General features: G+C 46.2%; 1 protein-coding gene across 1 annotated transcript; it reads left to right on the forward strand.

Annotated features, from left to right (window-relative positions):
- Positions 1-8006: 8006 nt before the first annotated feature.
- Positions 8007-18044, forward strand: fgf18a (fibroblast growth factor 18a). Its single transcript, XM_037462660.2, has 5 exons — positions 8007-9574; positions 12917-12956; positions 13111-13291; positions 14783-14889; positions 15017-18044. Exons 1-5 carry the CDS (start codon positions 9543-9545, stop codon positions 15287-15289), a joined length of 633 nt encoding a protein of 210 aa, XP_037318557.1. The 5' UTR covers positions 8007-9542; the 3' UTR covers positions 15290-18044.
- The last annotated feature ends 1766 nt before the right edge of the window (positions 18045-19810 follow it).

The following is a 19810-nucleotide window of genomic DNA, read 5'->3' on the forward strand; positions in this document are numbered from 1 at the left end:
ACGACGTTGACGTGGTTTCCGTCTCACGACAGAATAAGCCTGAAGCGTGTTGTGATATTGCGATTCACCCAAAGCATCCACATAGTCATCATGATTTTTATCACAGAGGTGTGTTCAATGGGGTTTCTACGCCCTCCCAAAGCGAGGAAATAAATATTAGGCCTGTCAGAATTAACAAGTTAATCTATGCGATTATTGTGGCCAAGATCAATGCGATTATGTAAATATTTTGTTTACTTCTGGTGTGCGTTGGCTCCAGAAACCAAACCACCGCATGTCTGCGGTTAGTTAGACAGGGGAGACCAAGACGGTAGTTGAAGATGGAGAAAGCTTTTTTGCATTGGAACTAAAACAAACAGAGGCGCGTCATACAGAGGAAATCCTCCACCTGTCTAACAGAAAGTGGCAATCGGACCACTTATAGCACCACTATGCCAAGCTAGCTGCTAGGCTACTTCCATTTCAACATCTACCCTGTGCGCCGAGGTTAGATAACCTAATATACAATGGTTCGGAAAACGTCGTGGCTAAATGTCCGGAGATTGTTGGCCCTTCAAACACAGCCGTCAAATGATGGAGAGTTGAGAGCACAGCAGACTGCTCATGATCAAATGTGTGTAGTTTTAAAAAATGCAGTTAAATTAGAGATTTGAACTTTTTTGCTTCTTTGAGAATATCATCTGCGGCACTGTGAGTCTGTGTTCTGCACTGGATCCAAGGCTGCAGCATGGGTTGAACAATACAAATGAATTGACGCTGGTCAAACCGTTCTTGTTTTGCCATACATTTATTCGGGTGGTCGCTTGTCTATATGGAAGAAATATGTCATTTTAGTTCTGTTTAGTGTGTATTTATCTGCTTCTTTTCCATTTACAGTATGTTCGGATTTTCATTGTCTCTGAAGTTACCTTTTACTTTGGTCGGCTCAGTTAGCACCAGATCATCTTGGTGCAAAATAGTCAAATAAAAACAATATTATCTGTGTCATGAAGTGTACATTGGCAAACTCTCCATTTCAGCAATAGAAAATGATAAAAGAGAGCTGAACACAAAGCGTACGGCAGAACAGGAGAACAGAGTGGAGCCAACAGCAGAGGCCTGGGGGAACAGAGCAGTGATGAGGGACATCTACCAGAGACACCCAGCAACCCATGTGGGTGTGCACAGCAACCCACACACATGCACCACTTGACCATAGAAAAACCAGATGATGCACAGAGATAGACAGGCCAGGAAGGGCAAACACAAATACCAGGCCATGCTCACAAGTATCTGCACACATCACACCTGCCCATGCTTACATTGCATGTGTACATGCACACACATCTTTGTGCACATTGAAGTTTATACTTTTCTTCTATGCTTCCATGCTTCCGTCTCCATTCTTATTGTTCTGTTAAATTCCAGAGATCCGTCACATTCCATATTTTCATCACAGTAGACGGCCCCCTCAGCCCTGCCGCTCCCCAGGAGTCCAAAGCTCCTTCCAGCAAACCAGTTTCACTCCAGAACCCTGTGATGTGCTTCAATCTAGCTCTTTCAAGAGGACTTTCCCTCTGACTGTCACTTCCCATATGTTCGCTGGGTCATTCAGCTCCTCTGTCGGGGGTCTGAGAAAAGGGCTGTGGGTGATTGAGCTGAGGCGTCAACGGATTCCTGTCTGAATCTGTGTTGATTGTTTCCTCTCCTCAAAACACATAAAAAGCTAAGTCCGAATGACAAAGGGCATAGGGGGAAGGCAGGTGGGTTTACATGGTGCGAGAGGATGAAGAGAGAACGCGAGGAAGTGACAGAAGCCAACGGAGAGAGTGTGAGCGAGGGGGAAAGAGCGTGAGAGAAAGAAAAATTTACAAGAAAATGGAGAATAAAACAACAGGCAAAGTGGGAGAGAAAAGAAGAGGGAGAAAGCCTCTCGAGTGCTTTTTCGCTCCAACGGGACAAAAGGTTACAGCATGACGGGGGTAGGTGTCAGGTGATGTGTGACAAGTCCAAATTAAAGATGACATAATGGCGGGGGCCCGGATGGGGTCCAAATGGGGGCTAACTCAAACTGAGGGTGGGGGCAGACTGTGGCAACCACATCGAGCTGGGCCATGCTGGGCTGGGCTGGGGTTGGGAAGCAGGGGGCTACCCTGCAGGCTCCTCCATATGGAACGCGTTAGCCTAGCGATTGCTAATGAAATGCAGGCTGACGTCAGGCAGGAACCCACCCATTGTTTTGCTGTTTAATTTGTTAAAATATTTGTCTTACAAATGAGGATTTTGCCAGGACGGAGGAAGAATAAGAGGCTACAATCACAGATTAACAAAGTTTGGCAAAGGGTGTTACAGTAAGAGCCAAATGTTAAGGCATCATATGGGGTTCAAGCATTGGGGTTCACAGTTACGGTGGAGAAAAGCTATGGGACTTAGCGTAACTGCTAACACAAGAACAGCCAGGGCCTCAGCTGTCTAAGTGGGAGGTTTAGTGACCCGAGGTGGACTAGCCTGGGTGGGTTCGCTGGAAAGGGAGGGGCAGCTGTAAAAAGGATGTGAGTATGTGTTAATTGCATATGGAAGTTTTCAGCATGAACAAACATTTCTGCATTACTCACAACAATTTGTATTACGAATGCACCACACTCCGACAGCTGCCTGCCTTTTTTATGAATCCTCATTTACAATCTTTCAGTAAGTGTTATTCCCTTGACGCCCCCCCCCCCCTCCCTCTCTCTCTCTCCCTCTCTCTCTTCTCTCTCTTTCTCTCTCCCCTTCAAACCCATTCACCCAGTTTCCAACATACAGAGAAATCTTCCTAAAATAGGCTCGGTGGAGTACGTTTAAGAATGCTGTTGTTATCCCAATAGGAGTTGTGCTATAATTCACCACCACGGGGCAGAAGTCACAGCGAGCTGGAGAGTCGGGGGACGAGGATGGGAAGGAAGGACCTGCGGAGGGAAAGCATGAAAGAAGCGACATAACGGAGATGAACAAATAGAGACTGAGGAAAGACAAGAAAGGAGGAGAGATTAATTGGGGTGGGGGGGGGGGGGTATTTTGGCTGTGTCCCTCTCTGTCTCTTGCTCTCCCACTCTGACATGTCAATTTGAAGTCCCTTTATTGGCGTGAGTAATGATGGGAGGTGTTGCCAGAGTAATTACATAGCACATTAAAGGGTTTCATAAACATTACAGTTCCTCCTCTGCCCGATGGCAAGGCTCGAGGGGCGGGGAGAGGGGAAAAAAATGAATGAGAGAAATGGACACAGTGAGCGGGAGCAGAAGCTGCACAAAGGAGAGTAGAGATGATGGAATAGTAAAAGGAACCTATTTCAGAGGAAGGGGAGTAGGAGGGCAGAGAGTGTGGAAGAGATGAACAAAGCAATATGACAGGAGTGAAGGTAACCATGTTCATGGATTCTATCGCTGAGCGCCTAATCATGAAACAGAGAGAAAGACAAACCCGCTGGACCATCATCCAACACGAGCCACAGCTGCAATCCACATCACTATGCATCACTCACACACACGTGCACACTGCAGTCATGAAACACACATTAACGCAACGTTGTGATTAACCTTGTTGACGCAATATTTGCATATATATATATATATATATATATATAGTCATTCACTGCAAAGCCACAAACTCCACAATGTCAGCTGTGCGCAGTGTGTCACTGACGGGCCTGACACTCTCACTCAACCAAATACACAGAACCACAAGGACCATATTTAAACAAACATCAGCCCAGTTGCTGAGCGGTGCATATTTATGCACAACCTCATTGGTCATGAGCAATTTTCTTCTTCCTCTGTTCATTTTGACAGTGCACTGAACAGCCCCTGCCAATCAGTCACAAGCAGCATGGAGTCCCACTTTCTCCATCACACAGAACCTGTTGTGTTTAGCCGTCAGTGCTGCAGTTTGTTATTTGAGATTTTTAGATTATGTCGAATCAATTACTCAGTTATCTGTTGTTGAAGTTTATTTCTGTCCTTGATTTAGTTTCATTTGGATGGCCAGAGGTTCTTGAATGGTTGGACCCTGCATGAGGTTCTGTCATGAGGTCTTGAAGATGATGATATATGATCCACGTGCATGAAGTTGATGGATTTATCTTGAGTTTTTATGTAGCACTTCTTCAATGCAGATTGTCCAATCTTCAGCAAGCAGCCTTTCCAGATGTCACCACGGTAAAGACGAGGCAGTCTTGATGCTGGATTGCATCGCTGGAGTTGAACTCAGTATGTTGCACTTGGATAATCACACGTTTAAAAAAAATGTTTTAGCAAACCTCATTAACAACATTTACAATAAAATCCCTAAACCACTGGGTAACTTCTTCCAAAAAACATGACAGGCTGTTTCTCTGTGCAAAATACGGCTTTGGCCTTACAATGACAAGTTAGATTGCATAAACAATTACGTATTCAAAGCAGCATCAAAAACTCCAATTTAAACTAAAGTTATTCCAGCCCTTCAGCTGGGATATAGAGACAGCTGCAATGGATTGTGCGGCCGTGGAGACTACACGGTCATTTTCACTGGATTAATCTTGCCAAGCGAGCGAAGGGAGCACGCTGTGCACCACCAACATTGCCGCGAATAGAAACAACATTTTCCTTTTCTCTTCATCTTAGCCGCGGCTCAATATTGCTCAAACGGCTCTCTGCTGATTAATTCCTGCTCATGCTTGGTTGCAGCTGTCGATTCTCTCATCTCATAGACGCGGACAAGTGGCGAACAGGTTCTCATTTCAAAGACCTGCAGACTGTACGCATTCCTTGACTTTCCATGGGCCCCTCTGTCATCAAAGGGCCTCTATTAAGTGTCTCATACATTTACACATTGGGGAACAGTTTAGACTTGGCCCTTATTGACAGAGTTTAGGGATAACCATCCCAGAAACCGATGTTAGCCTGACATCTCACCCTCTGATGTGAAGTTTAAGACCCATGTCTACAGGTATTAAACAAAGCAAAACCTCTCTCTCCGGGGATTGCACATATACACGTGCAGGCGTGCTACTTTGGTCCCTCCTCCCATCCAAGCATAAACAGCCCACACTTTATAGGAAAAGCTAGTTGGACGCAATCCACTGCACTTGACACATCTGAATAAAATCAAAATCCGTCTGTCAACAGAATGATGGATTGCATTCATACCGTTCAAAGTTTTCACAGTGTTTAACAGTTTAGAGTACACAGCCAGGGGGACGATATTGCCTGTCAACTTGTCTTTGACTGTATCCAAACCAGGGAATATCTATGCTTGACTCCTCACCAACACCTCTACACATGCACACACAACTGTCACGATGACTCAACAACTTGCGGCTCAGAGCGGTCAGAGCTCTGCATTTCATTCCACTCCAGTCACCCTTAACATAGAGTCCGGGACGCTATGGCTCACCTCCAAGATGACCTTGGGGTCATGCCAGAATGCCCTCATATAATGAGAGTGCGGTTTGAGGATTTGTTTGACTGTGATAGAGAAAGGGCAAGCGCACGCAGTGCACCCTGGGTCTTTGTCTGCGTGCTGACGGTATTGACGAGCGCTGATCGATGTTAATTGCTGGACAGAATGGCCATATTGACCAGGCTCCCTGGATGAACAAGCCTGCAGGCCCGGTCAAAGAGAGGGAGAGAGAGAGAGAGAGATACAGAATAAAACCTGCCTTGCCCAGACCTAAAGCAGCTGAGGGGCCAATGACACACACACACACACATACACGTCTCTCATTCACTTTAATGAGTGGAGAGAGCAGCACAAAGGCATAACGTCCATCAATGCCAAGTATACAACAGAGGGTGCATGTCGAAATCAGTGTCCTGGAGTGTGTCTTTTTGTGTGTGTTTGTGCACGCACGGATGCGTGCACATGTGCGTTTATGAATATTGTATCTGGCAAAGTTGGTCTCCAGAAAGTAAAACGTTGGTTGAGTCTGGAGAAACGGGAGGGGGACATCCATGCATCTAAGGATGTGTGTGCACACAGGTTTTTGTGTGAATGTGTGTCTTCTGCGAGGATCAATAGGCAGGAGCTGCAGAGGCAATCAATACGCTGGCTGCAAATAGAGGGAGGGACAGCGTGAGCAGATAAAAAACAGACGGGGAGATTTAAAAGACAGATAGGGAGGACAGAAAATGAATGAGAAAGAGCGATGTGACAGGAGGAGAGCGAGAAAGAGAAAGAAAAGGCCTGGTTGATTTAACATCCTCCCATCCCCCTGACTTTGTATTGTTTTTTTGGAACGTGAAATGTCATTTCCAAATCAAAATTTCTCAACAAATCTCAACAGAGGGAGCAAAATATTTCATTTCTAAGACTTACTGCTCAAGCTTACAATTGAGTCATGAATGATGTGTCATTGTAACTGTCTGTGACTCCATTCACTCAGTTTATTTTTGTTCTTTATTTTCTTTTCATATTTCCATCTTAATGTAACAGATTTACAATGGGAAGAGGATAAACTCAATCAGCAATCCATTTGGACTATACCCTCAATGAGTTGAGTCAGGCTTTCATGTAGTATGTGAATTAAGTCGAGCTCTTTTTGTCGTCTTACTTGTACAAAGATGCGCCGCAGTCCCTGATCTGAACCCTTCCATCTGGGTCTAAGAGTTCCAGACGGGCCTCATTCCTCATCACTTGAATGTGGTTCAAATCCCTCTCCACAACATTTACACTCATGTCCCTTGCAGCCGTGCGGTGAGCAGCAAATAAGCACCCAGACACAGGTGCGAAGACGGAGAGAGCCAGTAGTAGGGAAAAAAAAAACAGAGGCATATGGAGCATGACTGGAAAGGTATTCAGCCACAGTACCCCTACCCAGCCCTGCTCAACCCTGTCCAGTTGCAAAATGTGTGTGTGAGTGTGTGTGTGTGTGTGTGTGTGTGTGTGTGTGTGTGTGTGTGTGTGTGTGTGTGTGTGTGTGCGTATTTAAAAGTACAATGTTGAAAAGAATAGCCTTACACTGGGAGCCAAAATAACTGTCCCTGATGGCCAACCCCCCTCCCCCCCTACACGCACATATCTCTTTCCCACTCTCTCCGAGCACTGAAGTGTGTGTGTGCGTGCGTGTGCATGTGCGTTTGTGTGCGTGTGTGTGTGTGAATGAAAGGTATGGCAGGCGTGTTGTGTTGGCTTGGCGGGCCGTCTGCGGTTGTGCGGTGGTGAGAGGGAGTTTTGGGAGCGCAGAGCGGGCGTTGCTGCCGAAATCCCTGAGAAATGTTCGTTTTGGATCCATGTCCGTGCTTACATACCGTCCTCCCGACTGTCTCCCATTCCCCTTTTCATTTTTCCCTCTTACGGTTTAACTTAAAAGTTATGAAATGGGGAGGCCAAATACATCAGTCGAAAGCGCGGCCGCTCTGAAGGGTGTGTGTGTATGTGTGTGTGTGGGAACACACTGCCATCCAACCTCTATCCTGAGTCCGGGGACACGTGAGGCTGCAGGGATGAGGTTATCTTCGGAGGGGACACTGTCTAAGACAGATGTTCACCTGGCGAAGGTAGATTTCTTTGTTTTGTGAGGATCTCAGTAACTTCAAAGCACAGAGAAAGTTTCTGCCTCTCTCTCTCTCTCTCTCTCTCTCTCTCTCTCTGTCATTTTGAAATCCACTTTGAAATCCAAATCTTTACGCAAAATCAGTCGTCCCGACACAGTGACATCATTCAAATTGTTTTCAATGCATTGTGCATGTGTTTTGGGAATTTTCACAGACAAGTATTACTTGACTCGTGGAAATCAGCGAATGCCAATTGCGTTGCATAACAAGTGAAATTATCTCACCTCATTAGCAGATGTTTTTCACTCACATGAATGTATATTTTTGCAGTGTAAGTGGTTGCCATCGCTTAACCACTGACTAATTCCATTTTGATCCAATAAGTGTGCATGTGTTTGAGGAGAGAGAGAGGGGGGGGGGGGTAGAGGAAGGGAGAGGAGAGGAGGGAGGATTGATCCGCGTCTGTTAAAATCTTGTTCTGGTTTTTCTTGGAGTGAGGTCCGTGCCTGCTGCCGACGCGCCTCTCCTGTGCAGCCCCCCTCAAGAATAGCTTTTTTTTATGGGAGGAAAACCTTTGGATTTTTCAAAGGAAAACGGATCTGAATAACACCAGTGAAGTGGATAAAAACGCACGACTGGGTTCTTTTTGTGTTATCTCTTGCATTGTTCCCCCTGGTGTCTGAATGAAACAGGGAGGGAGAGGGAAGAGAGACGCTGCAGGTTCTGGATTAGGAGTCGATCTGACTGTGTGGTTTGGTGTAAACACGTTTCCAGTGCGCACGTTTTAACTTTTATTTCTTCAGGAACTGGTGAGCTCGACCCTTCTCTTTTTGTGCCGCGGAGTTCGCTTTTCTTGAAACGAATAGACTTTCGTGTTTTCCTTCCTCCGAGAAACAGCTTAAACTTTCTACGTTTAAATAAATGAAAAGGTCGGATTGCATTTCCCCCCCTTCAAACATTTTGGAGGTGATGTCATCGTGCTGTGTTTGGGCTGGTGTTGTGTCGAGAGGGCGCCGGGAGGACTTCTGCAGCTGATCGGTAACCAGCGGCTGTGGCAAGCGGGGAAGTCCGCGGAATCAGGTGCAAAGTGCGGCTGTCATTTCCTCGCTGTGTCGCGGGTGGCTGAGTCCGCCACCCAGTCACAGCTGTTCCCATCCTCTACAGCTGCCCCCCTTCCCCCACTCGTCTCCCCCCTGCATTATCCCGTGCCATTTTCCTCCAGATCTTCCCACACCTCTCTGAGCTGGACCGCTCTGCGACCCTATCGCCCTCTCTGCCGGACACTGTTGTTCGGTGTCACCAGAGCCACAGACCCGTTGAGCCAGCGTGGGGGCGCAGTCATGACCGCGGCCCTACGTTACCCTGCGCCCGCGGAGCCCCCTTATTCAGTTCACGGTTTGCTCCATCAGCCAGCCCAGGTAGCCCACCTCCGACTGCTCCTGACCCTGCTCTGCTGGTTCTAAACCTGCCTGCTACTTTTGTCTTTGCTGGAACAAACACTCTGCAACTCTCTTTTTAATCATCTCACTGAATTATTGCGGTGGACAAAAACTTGCTCCTGAAACGTCACGCATTGGATTTACGCAGAAGATTACGCACGAAACGCATCCTCGTCACATGGCTGAGCATCGCCCCGAGGGTCAACAAGTTCGATTGGAATTGGTTATCTGTGACGCGTGAGCGCGCTTTCACCTGTTCCTCTCTTTGTCGGGGACGCGGAGCCCTTAGAGTCCTAACCTCCCCACTTGGCTTCCCCGCCCATCCGTCTCTCCACTACTCTGGACAGCTGTTAGAGGTTGCCCGGCGGTCACAGTGGCACAGTTACCACGGCCTCACACCCCACTTTGCTCGCGCCCGCACGTTTACGCACGCCGGGAGAACCGGAGCACGCCGCCACTGATGCCAACGAGAGTGTCCGCTGACTCTTTGACTCTGCACAACATCCAGCGGATTGACAAAACAGGAGGAAACTCTCTGGGCTGTAGGACTGGTTTAGACCGAGCGAGGAGACTGTCTCTGGGACAAGTTCCATAGTGGAGGGGGGAAGCAATGTTGTCCCTTCTTTCCACGCTGACCGTCTTGTAAGTCACTTTTATCACTTCATCATGTAATATACTCATTTGCGTGATGGCCCATATCCTTCTCATCTAGAAACTAATTTTTGTGACAGCCATAGCTGCAAATGAAGATGATAGAGAGGAAGGTTGCAATGTCTAAGGGTTACATCACTCCTCATCAGTCCCCATAGAAAACATGCCAGGGAAGGCCTGTTTTGATTGGCTGACAGTTCAGGGTCACTGGGTCAGAGTCAGGGACCTGTTACTCATAAAACCTGCCATAAACATCTCCATCACCATCTGCACTTACTTCAGGGATGGCCAGACTGAATTAGAAAAAGCCGTTTTCCCCATTGCCAAGAAATTGCTCTTTCCCCATATTGAAAATATTTCTGAAGTTGAGTCAAATAACACCAGCTTTATCTAGTGGGATAGGAAAATTATCAAGTGCCAGGAGTAAAACTAAGGGAGGAGGATACAGACTCAAGGGGCTTGAGTTTGCCCATTTGAGGTGTGTCTTGTTAAAAGCCAAGGGATTTATTTTTCTTTCTTTGTGTCGGCTGTACTTCTCCCAGATGGCAGTCATCTCCAGATACTTCTCATTCCTCACACAACCTGGACAGGGTGTGTGCTGCCGCTGGTGTCTGCTTGACTTTCTCTCTCTTTGTCTGTGTCTCCCTCACACTCTGTCCTCTTAACCAGCTCACTGCTTACATCTGTCTTCCTGTATTGCCTATAGCCCATTTTTCCACAGATACTTGCTCAGATAAAAAGTATGAATTAATAACTGTTGAATGATGGCGCCGCTGGCGGTATCCGCGGAGGAGCAGTCTCACTGTTTAGTCTGCTGGTTTTACTTTTGGTCTTTCAGAGTCAATCATCTTTCTATTCATTTCCTTTTTTTTGCAGTTCTCTTCACAGCCTCTTTACTTGATCAATGCTGTTTTACCAACTGGATCGTACCGAAAGTATTCAAGCCAAGAGCCTTTTGCCACAACAACCTGTTATTGCTCAGCTCCTTTGCGAGGCCTTTGGCTTCTTTAACAACTTCTCCCCCATAGGCTCTTTTTCCTGCTGATACCACTCACACGCCTTCTCGCCTAACCGCCGTTCTTCACCGGGGCCCACTGCTGAACATCTGACACTCTTGCACTATGCCGAAGCCCAATTGCTCCAGTGTTGGCCTACCACGCTAACCGCTGCTACACACAGCTGAAACCACGGCTCTGTGCTGAGTCCCACCAGGCCGACCGCTCTCGCTCCGCGCTGGTGCCCAGTCCTCGTTTTCGGAGGCCGGCTAGTCCAACCGCAGCCTCCATATGGTAGATCTGCTGGGACGCAGGTTTATGATGTCAGACCTTTGCTTGTGTTGGAAGCCAGCCAAGGCGCACCGGGCTTTCCCTTTCTCCATACCTCCTTCTGTCTTTACTTTACCCGAATTTTACTCCGCACTCTCTTATTTTCTCGTTTTCTCATCCCTCCCCCACTCCCGGGTTGATCCCGTCTCCTTCTTTCCTCTCTCCTTCCCTTTCGCTCTGTGGCTGGCATAATACGGAGTGTCTGTGGTTTTTGTGGGAGTGGGGGAATCTAGTGCCGAGGCACTTTTCCTGCAGTGTCCTCGGCAGCAGTGCAGCCGTGGTGTTTTAACAGCTGAGAGTCCTCACAATGCACAGGCGCTCAGGTTTTTTCGGCTGCGCAGGCAAAATCTGATGGCCAATATGTTGCATTGGCCGGGCTATCTGCAGCTATTAACAACTCAGGGGCCAACACACCAGCTATAGGAAAAAAACATTGAGAAGGAGGTAGGAATAGAGAGGAAATATGTGTATGATATAGTCAGGGGGCCGTCACATGTGTTATGATGTGCATGAGTGGAACCCCATTCCTCGTTCATTTCTATTATTTTTTCTTTATACTTCTCACGCCAGGCCACGTTCTGTCCCTCATTTGCTACTTTTCCTTCTTGTTCCAACAAAATCTAACCGTAGCCTTTTCCACCCTCTCCTTCCCACACCTTTACATATTGTTTCGGATTTTATCTCTTGTTATCTGTCGGCCTTCCCTTGCTTCTTATACCCTCTCTTTATTCCAACATCACCTTGCTTCTCCCTATCCCTTTGTGTATCTCTCAGTTTATCTCTCTCTCTTCTCTTCGCTATCTCCCTCTCTCAGCACTGTGTATGTCTTTCCTTTGGCCCAGCTGTCAGCTGCCTGCTTCTCCTGTACGCACACATAAACCCTGCACACATCTGCACATCTGTGTGTATGCCCATGACAGCGTGGAGGAGTCACCCTGCTAACCCCAAACATAAAGCAAAATGGGAGGCAGGGAACGATAGGAAAAAGGTAGAGTGAAAAGTAAGACGTGGAGGGAGATAAAGTGGAAAGCGAAACAAGTCAGGGAATACAGGAGTACACAGCGCCTAAGAGAGAGAGAGAGAGAGAGAGAGAGAGAGCAGGCATCCAGAGAGATAGAAGATGCGGAGGGGAAAGACAACATCAGTAGAATTGCTTTTCAGCCCACACACACTTGGATGTGAACTTATTCAGACTTTTAGACACTAATTCAGAACAGTTCAAAGTATACCAGAGTAGATTTTGTGCGACACATCACTCCCTTACAAAAGATGTCAATAACGAGATGCATCCAAGTTATTGGTCTAAACATCAACTAAGCCCTTCGATACAGTGAGACAGTTTTATTGCAACTGTGACCATCTGTTTCCATCACTAATGTCTCTGAAGGTCCACATCAGAAGGATACGTTAGTAATAGTAATAGGTGACTAAGTGATTCCCCATAAATAAGCCGTCCAAACATTTTGGTAATTTATGTCCACTTATTCATAGAAATTCTAATTTGACCACATTCTGCTGCTCTCCAAAGCCACATCACAGCGTAGCATACACCTGCAGTCCAGCCCAGCTGTCTACATACACAGAGCAGCCCAATATGCCAGCCCAGTCCCTCAGATGTCCAAATCAAAACATGTTCTAGTTGTCTTGGTATGTTTGCCATTTCGCCACGGTCCAAGCAGGTCATTTGGAGGCCAGATTTTGGCGTGGCGAAAGTCACGAAGCGGTCAGAAAGTGGGTTTCTACTGAAGGCTAGTAGCGTAACAATAAACACTGGTCTGGGTGTTGTCTGTCTGCGGACTCCTGGACATCTGCCTGCCTGTCCGTTTGGCATGTATCTGTGCCAGTCATACACCCAGCAATGTGACTAATTACCCAACAAGGAAAAGACATGTTGAGGAGGAAGAATGGCATGGAAGAAAGAGGTGGAAAACATGGTGTCACACGTCTCTCTTCCAGCAGTGAATTTTGCTTAGATATTTCTAAATTCAGCTTTTTCCACTTTTTCCAGATGTATCCAGATGTTGCTGGTGATGTGCAATCCGTTACAGGTAATAGTCTGCATGCTTGAAAAAGAGTTCATCTACAATACAAAGGAAACGTTTTCTATTGATAATACGTGCAGTTTTATTAAGCCGGTAATAACTTTCTGTATATGTTCTCGTATGCCAACCTCTGTGTGTGTGTGTGTTTGTGTTTTTTCAGCAGGTACTTAGTGTGGACGGGGTCAACTTCAGCGTGCACGTGGAGAACCAAACGCAGGTGCGAGACACCATGAGTCGGCGACACCACCGGGTCTACCAACTCTACAGCCGCACCAGCGGCAAACATGTCCAGGTGCTGGGGCGCAGAATCAGCGCACGAGGAGAAGATGGAGACAAATTTGGTAAGACACACACACGTGACGTGATGTGTGAGTCAGTGAATACGCAGCGAGATGTTTCCTGCACACACATGCCTACTCACACCCACTAACGGCCGCAAGTACAAAGACTTGATGGTTGACGAAGTGCATGCATGAACGGATACAGAATGCAACTGTGCCGCCACACTCACAAAAGCACACATACACGCCTCCCCAGGCTTTGGCAGAGGGGCAGTGGAGCTTGTCTTGGGAGTACAAAGACCTCATCGACTGGCTGCTGACTCAATGATTCACTAGAGAGAAAGAGAGAGAGAGAGAGAGAGAGAGATAAGGTGTAAACAAGTGTGAGTTAGCGGAAAAGCCTGGCAGGTAGAGTGTTAGAAACTCATCTCCTTCATCGATCCCTCCATTGATTTCTCATTCTCCCTGTGGTCTCCTCTGGATTTAAAACAGCAGGCTTCCTCTCTGTCCCTCCCTCTATCCTTGAACAATCCCTCTGTCCATCCCCCACTCCCTGCTCCCTTCCATCTTTCTCCATCCATTCTTAAACCTCACACAATCAATGGGCAGGAAAAAAAACCAAGCCATAGAGGTGGAGTTCATATACACAAAAGTATGTCTGCTTATAGACACATACTGAACAACCCATCCGAAACCGACCAGCTTTGGCAATAAGGCATTACACAAAGGAACCAGGAGCAGAGAGAGAAGAAATCAAGCACAGATGAGGCAGCTGCATGAAGGTATAAACATGAAGTGAAAGAGCAGAAGGGAGACGAGAGTAGGGGGAAGAGAACGGAAGAGGGCGAGAGGGAGGGAGTTATTGATTTCTCTTGACCCCTTTGTTGACTAAGGTCATGTAGGAACCATTTTAAGGATATATTTTCAAACCGACACAAGCGCTCTGAAGACGTGTTTTTGGCAAAGCGGGATTGCCGGGGAGGATGAGCACGCATGCACCTGCACACACACAAATTCACAGACGTGCACACGCGGCGTGCACTTACCAAAAACAATAGTATCGCAGACACTCAGTCTGTTCTCCCGCTCCTCTCGGCCCACCCTGCTCTGTCTACTTTTGGCTGTTATCTCCTTTACGAGGCCCATTTGTGGTCAGTGCCTCAGATCCATGTGTGTGACTGGGCTTATCTGACAACCATCTGTCCAGCCAGAGACATTTACATTGGCCTGTGATTTATCAGCATGTTTAATAGCACTATGAATCCTAATGCTGTGATTTATTGGGAATGCCTTATCTGGTTTAAAGACTCAAATCTGATTTAATGGTGACTGGTAATCTGTGCAATTAGTGTTACACCACTTGCTGTGCGCTTGTTCACTTGAATGTTGTTCTTTCAAAGAGAAATGACCTCACATGAAAGGAAAGTGAGCACTCACTGTGGGATAGCTTTAGCCTTCTTCCTCTGTCACATCCTGCAAATACCATACTGTATTTTTTGCCTTGCCTGCATCTCTAATGTCTGTCTGTCCTTCTGTCTGTCCCTTCACAAGCCCAGCTCGTAGTGGAGGCTGATACCTTTGGTAGCCAGGTGAGAATCCGTGGCAAAGCAACTGATTTCTACCTGTGCATGAACCGTCGTGGAAAGCTGGTAGGAAAGGTGAGACTTCCTTCATTCTTTCAGTTGATCAAGAATCAAATGATCTTAAAGGGTCCTGACCAGCATCTCTCTGTTTCCCCCGATGTGCGTGTGTGGTGGTGGTACCTGTGGTTTTCGTTTCACACAGAAGGCCAGCAATCGAAGCGACGACTGCGTCTTTGTGGAAAAGGTTTTGGAAAACCACTACACAGCTCTGATGTCAGCGCGCCACACAGGCTGGTACGTGGGCTTCACCAAAAGAGGCCGTCCTCGCCGCGGCCCCCAAACACTCCCGAACCAGCAGGACGTACACTTCATGAAGCGCTTCCCGCCCGGTGAGCAGCCCGACTTCACCACCCCCTTTCGCTTCACCACCGTCAGCAAGCGGGGCAAGCGGGTGCGTGCTACCGGGCCCCGCTAGTAGTGGCTCACACGAGCACCCACTGTCTTTTCATCCAAAAGCCTTGACCTGAGCCTGCCAATAGCTAACCCAGTCATCTCCTACGTCACATACGACTGAACACCTCTCTTTGTTGGGACAAACATTGACCAGAAACTTGATGAATCATACATGGGGTTTAGCTTTACACCTAGTAATTTGCTACTAGAGTCCACTAGTTAAAGATCATTTCTCTTAGTTTTAGTTCCCTTACTGGGCCAACTGGACCATTACTTGGCCATTGCTGGAATCTCTAGGCCAGAAATACTGACAGGAAAGCTGCAGCCAGAGCTCTACGAAGGCCTTTATTCCAATACCGATAAACCCCACAAGGCCTTTGTTTCTCCTCCTCTGGACCAGCTGGACAATGTCCTGTATGGAATTACAACTGGACCATACAGAGAGAGAGAGAGAGAGAGAGAGAGAGACAGAGAACAAGGGGTGGGAAAGACTGACTGAACAAGAGAGTGGGTGCTTGGCCTAGGCATAAAGGGAAAACAGGAAGGACAGGACAGGAAAAACGGCAGAGTGGACAAAGGGATAGAGCGATCTGCACGGATGAAATGGACCAATAATGGACTGCTGACCTGTGACACACTTTTGTCACATTTGTCTCACTGCTAAATTGGTGTGAACCTGTGAGACTGCTGTTAAAAGGATGAACGAGGGAATGATCGAGTGAGTGACTTACTGAATAAACGCATGTTTGTAAGAACAAGAAGATACGGAACTGTATGTGACTGTGACAGTGAGTGCTTGTTTGTGTGTGTGTATGTGTGTGTGTGTGTGTGTGAAGGAGTGCATCAACAACCATGAGTCAAGTTGTATCACAAGGGACTCTGGCAAGGGACCATTCATTCCATGCATGAACCTGTGACACCTCACCGCGGGGACCGAAGCTTTAGGAACTGGAATGTATAAAATCCAAGCCGCACCAAAAACAGCTAGCCAATCACAGCAAACCAAACCAACAACCGACCAAAGACAGCTGGAGACCTTCTTCGTGACTCCTCCCCACACTCCCCCAGGGACACTACGCCCTCGGCTTATAGGTGCAGAGAATGACAAGTGCCGGGACGAGCATGGCGGGGAGGGTGCCTTGTCTATTAGCATTGCTATAGAAACGACCCAGGGGATGATGCTCCTGTGCGATACCGTGGATACAGAATGCTGCTAACAGGACATTCGGTGGAACAGATCAAAGTCTCATGTATACACACAGGAGAAAAAATATTAAAGGGAACAATTTATTGAAAGTTATATATATTATATATATAAAAGAAGACAGAAACCTTAAATAAGCAATCTTACTATGATGGTTACTATAATTATTACGATAAAATTATTTCATTTATTTATTTCAGCTCTGTGTGCAGCAGTCTTTCTCGACTCAGTAAACCCTACAGAAACATTTCCTGTGTCTCACAGCCTCTTTAAACTGCTTCTTCTTCTCTTTTCTGTCAAAGAATTTGTTGTAAAAAGATTGCCGAGCTTACAGATGTTCTCGGCTGGCTTTAAAGCCCAATAACTTTATCAAAATTATAGAGTAATATTTGTCATGTATCCAAAAAACAACAACATCTGCTTGTTCCAGTTACTGTAATATGATGATTTGTTTGTTTGCTCTATTTTGTATCACACTAAATTGAAAATTGTTGGGGTTTAAACTGTTAGTTGAAAAAAACAAGCCAAGATGTTTTCATGAGCTCAAAGAAATAGTCATAGGGTTCAGTCGGCATGATGAAATACAGCCTTATACATTATACATTTGTCAATCATCAAAGAATGTGCAATACAGTTTATACCAAGATATATATGGCTTTAATATATCTGATTGTACTAGACACAATGTATTTGCAACATCACAATCAATCAGTGTGCAGGATTAATTTATTTGAGTATTAAGTTGAGGGAATTTTGTATCAATGTACATGTAGTTTTTTATGTATTTAGTTCACTGGATTAACCAAACATTGCCCTTTTTAATTGATTCATGAAATGTCTCTCTTGTATTTACAATACGTGTTATAGAAAAGCGTCTGTTGTGATAAATCATATCCATATCTTCCACTCCCGATGGGATGTATTCTATATTCTCCATAGATGAAAATATTAATTGTAAAAGCAGAAAAATGATTAGAAAACTACATAATAACTAACATTCTAATTACCAAAGGCCAATAGCATGCTGTCACCATTCTTCATTTCCCACACCGTTCAAAAAGTAATCAGAGGACTACACGTATGAAAACAAATTAGCACATTTGTAACAGAGACAGTGGGTAGGAACATAAATGCAGTACAAGAAAAGTCGCCGAAGCTCTAAACCCAGGCATTTGCTTTAAAAAACACAAATCTAAGAGGGACCAGCCTCAACGCGGAAGAGCTTGAAACTGCTGAGCACCGACGATTCAAAGTAAACAGTGACATCCGCATTAAAAACGTTTTGCCACAATTATGCAACATGAAGGATTTTGACAGAACAGTGGAACATTCGGTAGTGAGTTTGAGTTTCATTGCTGTTTCTTATCTCCTCTATCCTGCTCTTATCCCGCCCCACCCCCCGCGCCTCACCTTCCTTTCCTATCCTAGCAGGAGGTCACTGAAGAGATGTCGCTGCCAAATGACCCAATCATGCCGGCAGACACAAACAGCTGACTCAGGGGGGGAAAAAGGGTTGTTCGAGAGGAATCCTATTGCAAGGCAACAGGAATCTGTGCTGGAGGGGGTGGTACACGGGGGAGACAGTGGGGTGGGAGGGAAAAGCAGGGGGTGGGGGTGGGATAAAGAAGAGCGAGTGCAGGGGGTGGTGGGGCGGGTTGTTGGTTTCCTGAGCGTTGCTCTAGTTCCACTCGGGGAATGATGGAAATATTCTGCGTAGCCAAAACCCAGAGTGGAAGGTGTATGGTAATCACGTCGGGGAAGGAATGCCAAATATGTGCGTGAGAAAGGAGCTGTGACCTGAGAGCTGCAGGAATTATGGGCCAAAATCCCACAGACCCAGAGGAAGCACACACACCCATGTCCAACTCATGCGCACATCACACACTAATGGTGCTCCACCAAGCACGGATCCATCCCGCATAACTTATTCCTAGAATTCAACGCATCTGCTGTATAAAGCTAAACCCCGAACAGCGATTCCCTTCCCTGTACCAGTAGAGAGAGAATACACAATAACCATACAGACGCAGGATAGAGCTGAAAGGACAACAGCTGGACCTTTGCTGCAAAGGCACGACTTTGACCATCTTGAATGCACACTCCTCGTTCACAGTTACAGTACTTACATGACTGAGTATGTGATCTACTGTAACAGGTTGTTTTGGACTCTGAACTTGGCTGCAGACAGCGAGAGGCCCAGTCTCCAGAACACATTGCACTGTGGGAGATGGCTGAGCTCACACTCCCACCTGGTGGCCGTCTCTGATACACTGTCATCCCAACGTAGTTTGACCAACATTTGTCTATCATTAGATGTCTTTATATCAAAATTGTTAATAAGTAACTGTTGTGAACATATTGGAAAGTCTTACCGACCGATACCTAGAACCATATGGATTTGTATCGCATATACACTGTGGTTTCAAATTAAAGAAAGTTGACTTCAATATTGTGACGTCTTTCTCAATGCGAATTTGCCTTTGGTTGTTTTTATTTTTGACAACTTTTGTCTTTTTAAAACCAGAGGAATTCTACACACTGTTCATTTTTCTTGTACTCACTTTGTTAAAGTGAAAAAAAAGGTCTGCATTAACTGGACCTAATGAAGTTCTGAGCGGTTGTTAATAAAGTGAGTAAAAGTGATTGATAGTGTGCAGGATTCTTTGGTAAAACGTCTAAAAAGTAAAAAGTACCTAAAGGCTAATATTTGGCAACTAGGTCAGTTGAACAATGTGGAGGTCAACTTTGTTCCTTTTGTAGCTTGGTATATTTACATCTGGTGCAGTGGCTGCTCTGCTGCCGACGGCCTGTGTGCAGGTGCATCTTGCACATGGACCCCGTGGGAGCTGGTTGTAAATCGTGCTGCAGATGGGTTCTCACTCTGTCACGAGATCACAGAAAGATTGACTACATTACAAAAGACAATTTCCTCAGGCTCAAAGTAGAAAGCATGTTACCCACAAGCCAGTGCATGGATCAACCAGTGTCATCTGAAGTAGCAAGCGGAAGCGGAGGGGCAACTGGTTCCTTCCAAAACAGTGGCGGCTCCCAAAGAGGTGGGTGTGGACCACGTCAGTTGTATAACAGCTTCTTCATTGAGAGAAGCACCACTGATGCTTTCCATCAACGCGTGAGTCTGGAGCTTGATTGGCACTTAGTTTGTCCACAACTATTTTTTCAAACCCTTTAACAAAATGTTTTCAAAGTACAAGAATACTTTGCCGGTGCACAGAACACGATCGCTTGTTCGTTTAAAGCTCAGTACAATTTAAAATGGCGAATTTCCATAACTTCTTTAACTGACCAGAATTGTTATAGCCACACAATATCTTACCAGAG

This window comes from Pungitius pungitius, chromosome 2 (assembly GCF_949316345.1).
Source record: "Pungitius pungitius chromosome 2, fPunPun2.1, whole genome shotgun sequence".
NCBI classification, from domain to species: Eukaryota; Metazoa; Chordata; class Actinopteri; order Perciformes; family Gasterosteidae; genus Pungitius; species Pungitius pungitius.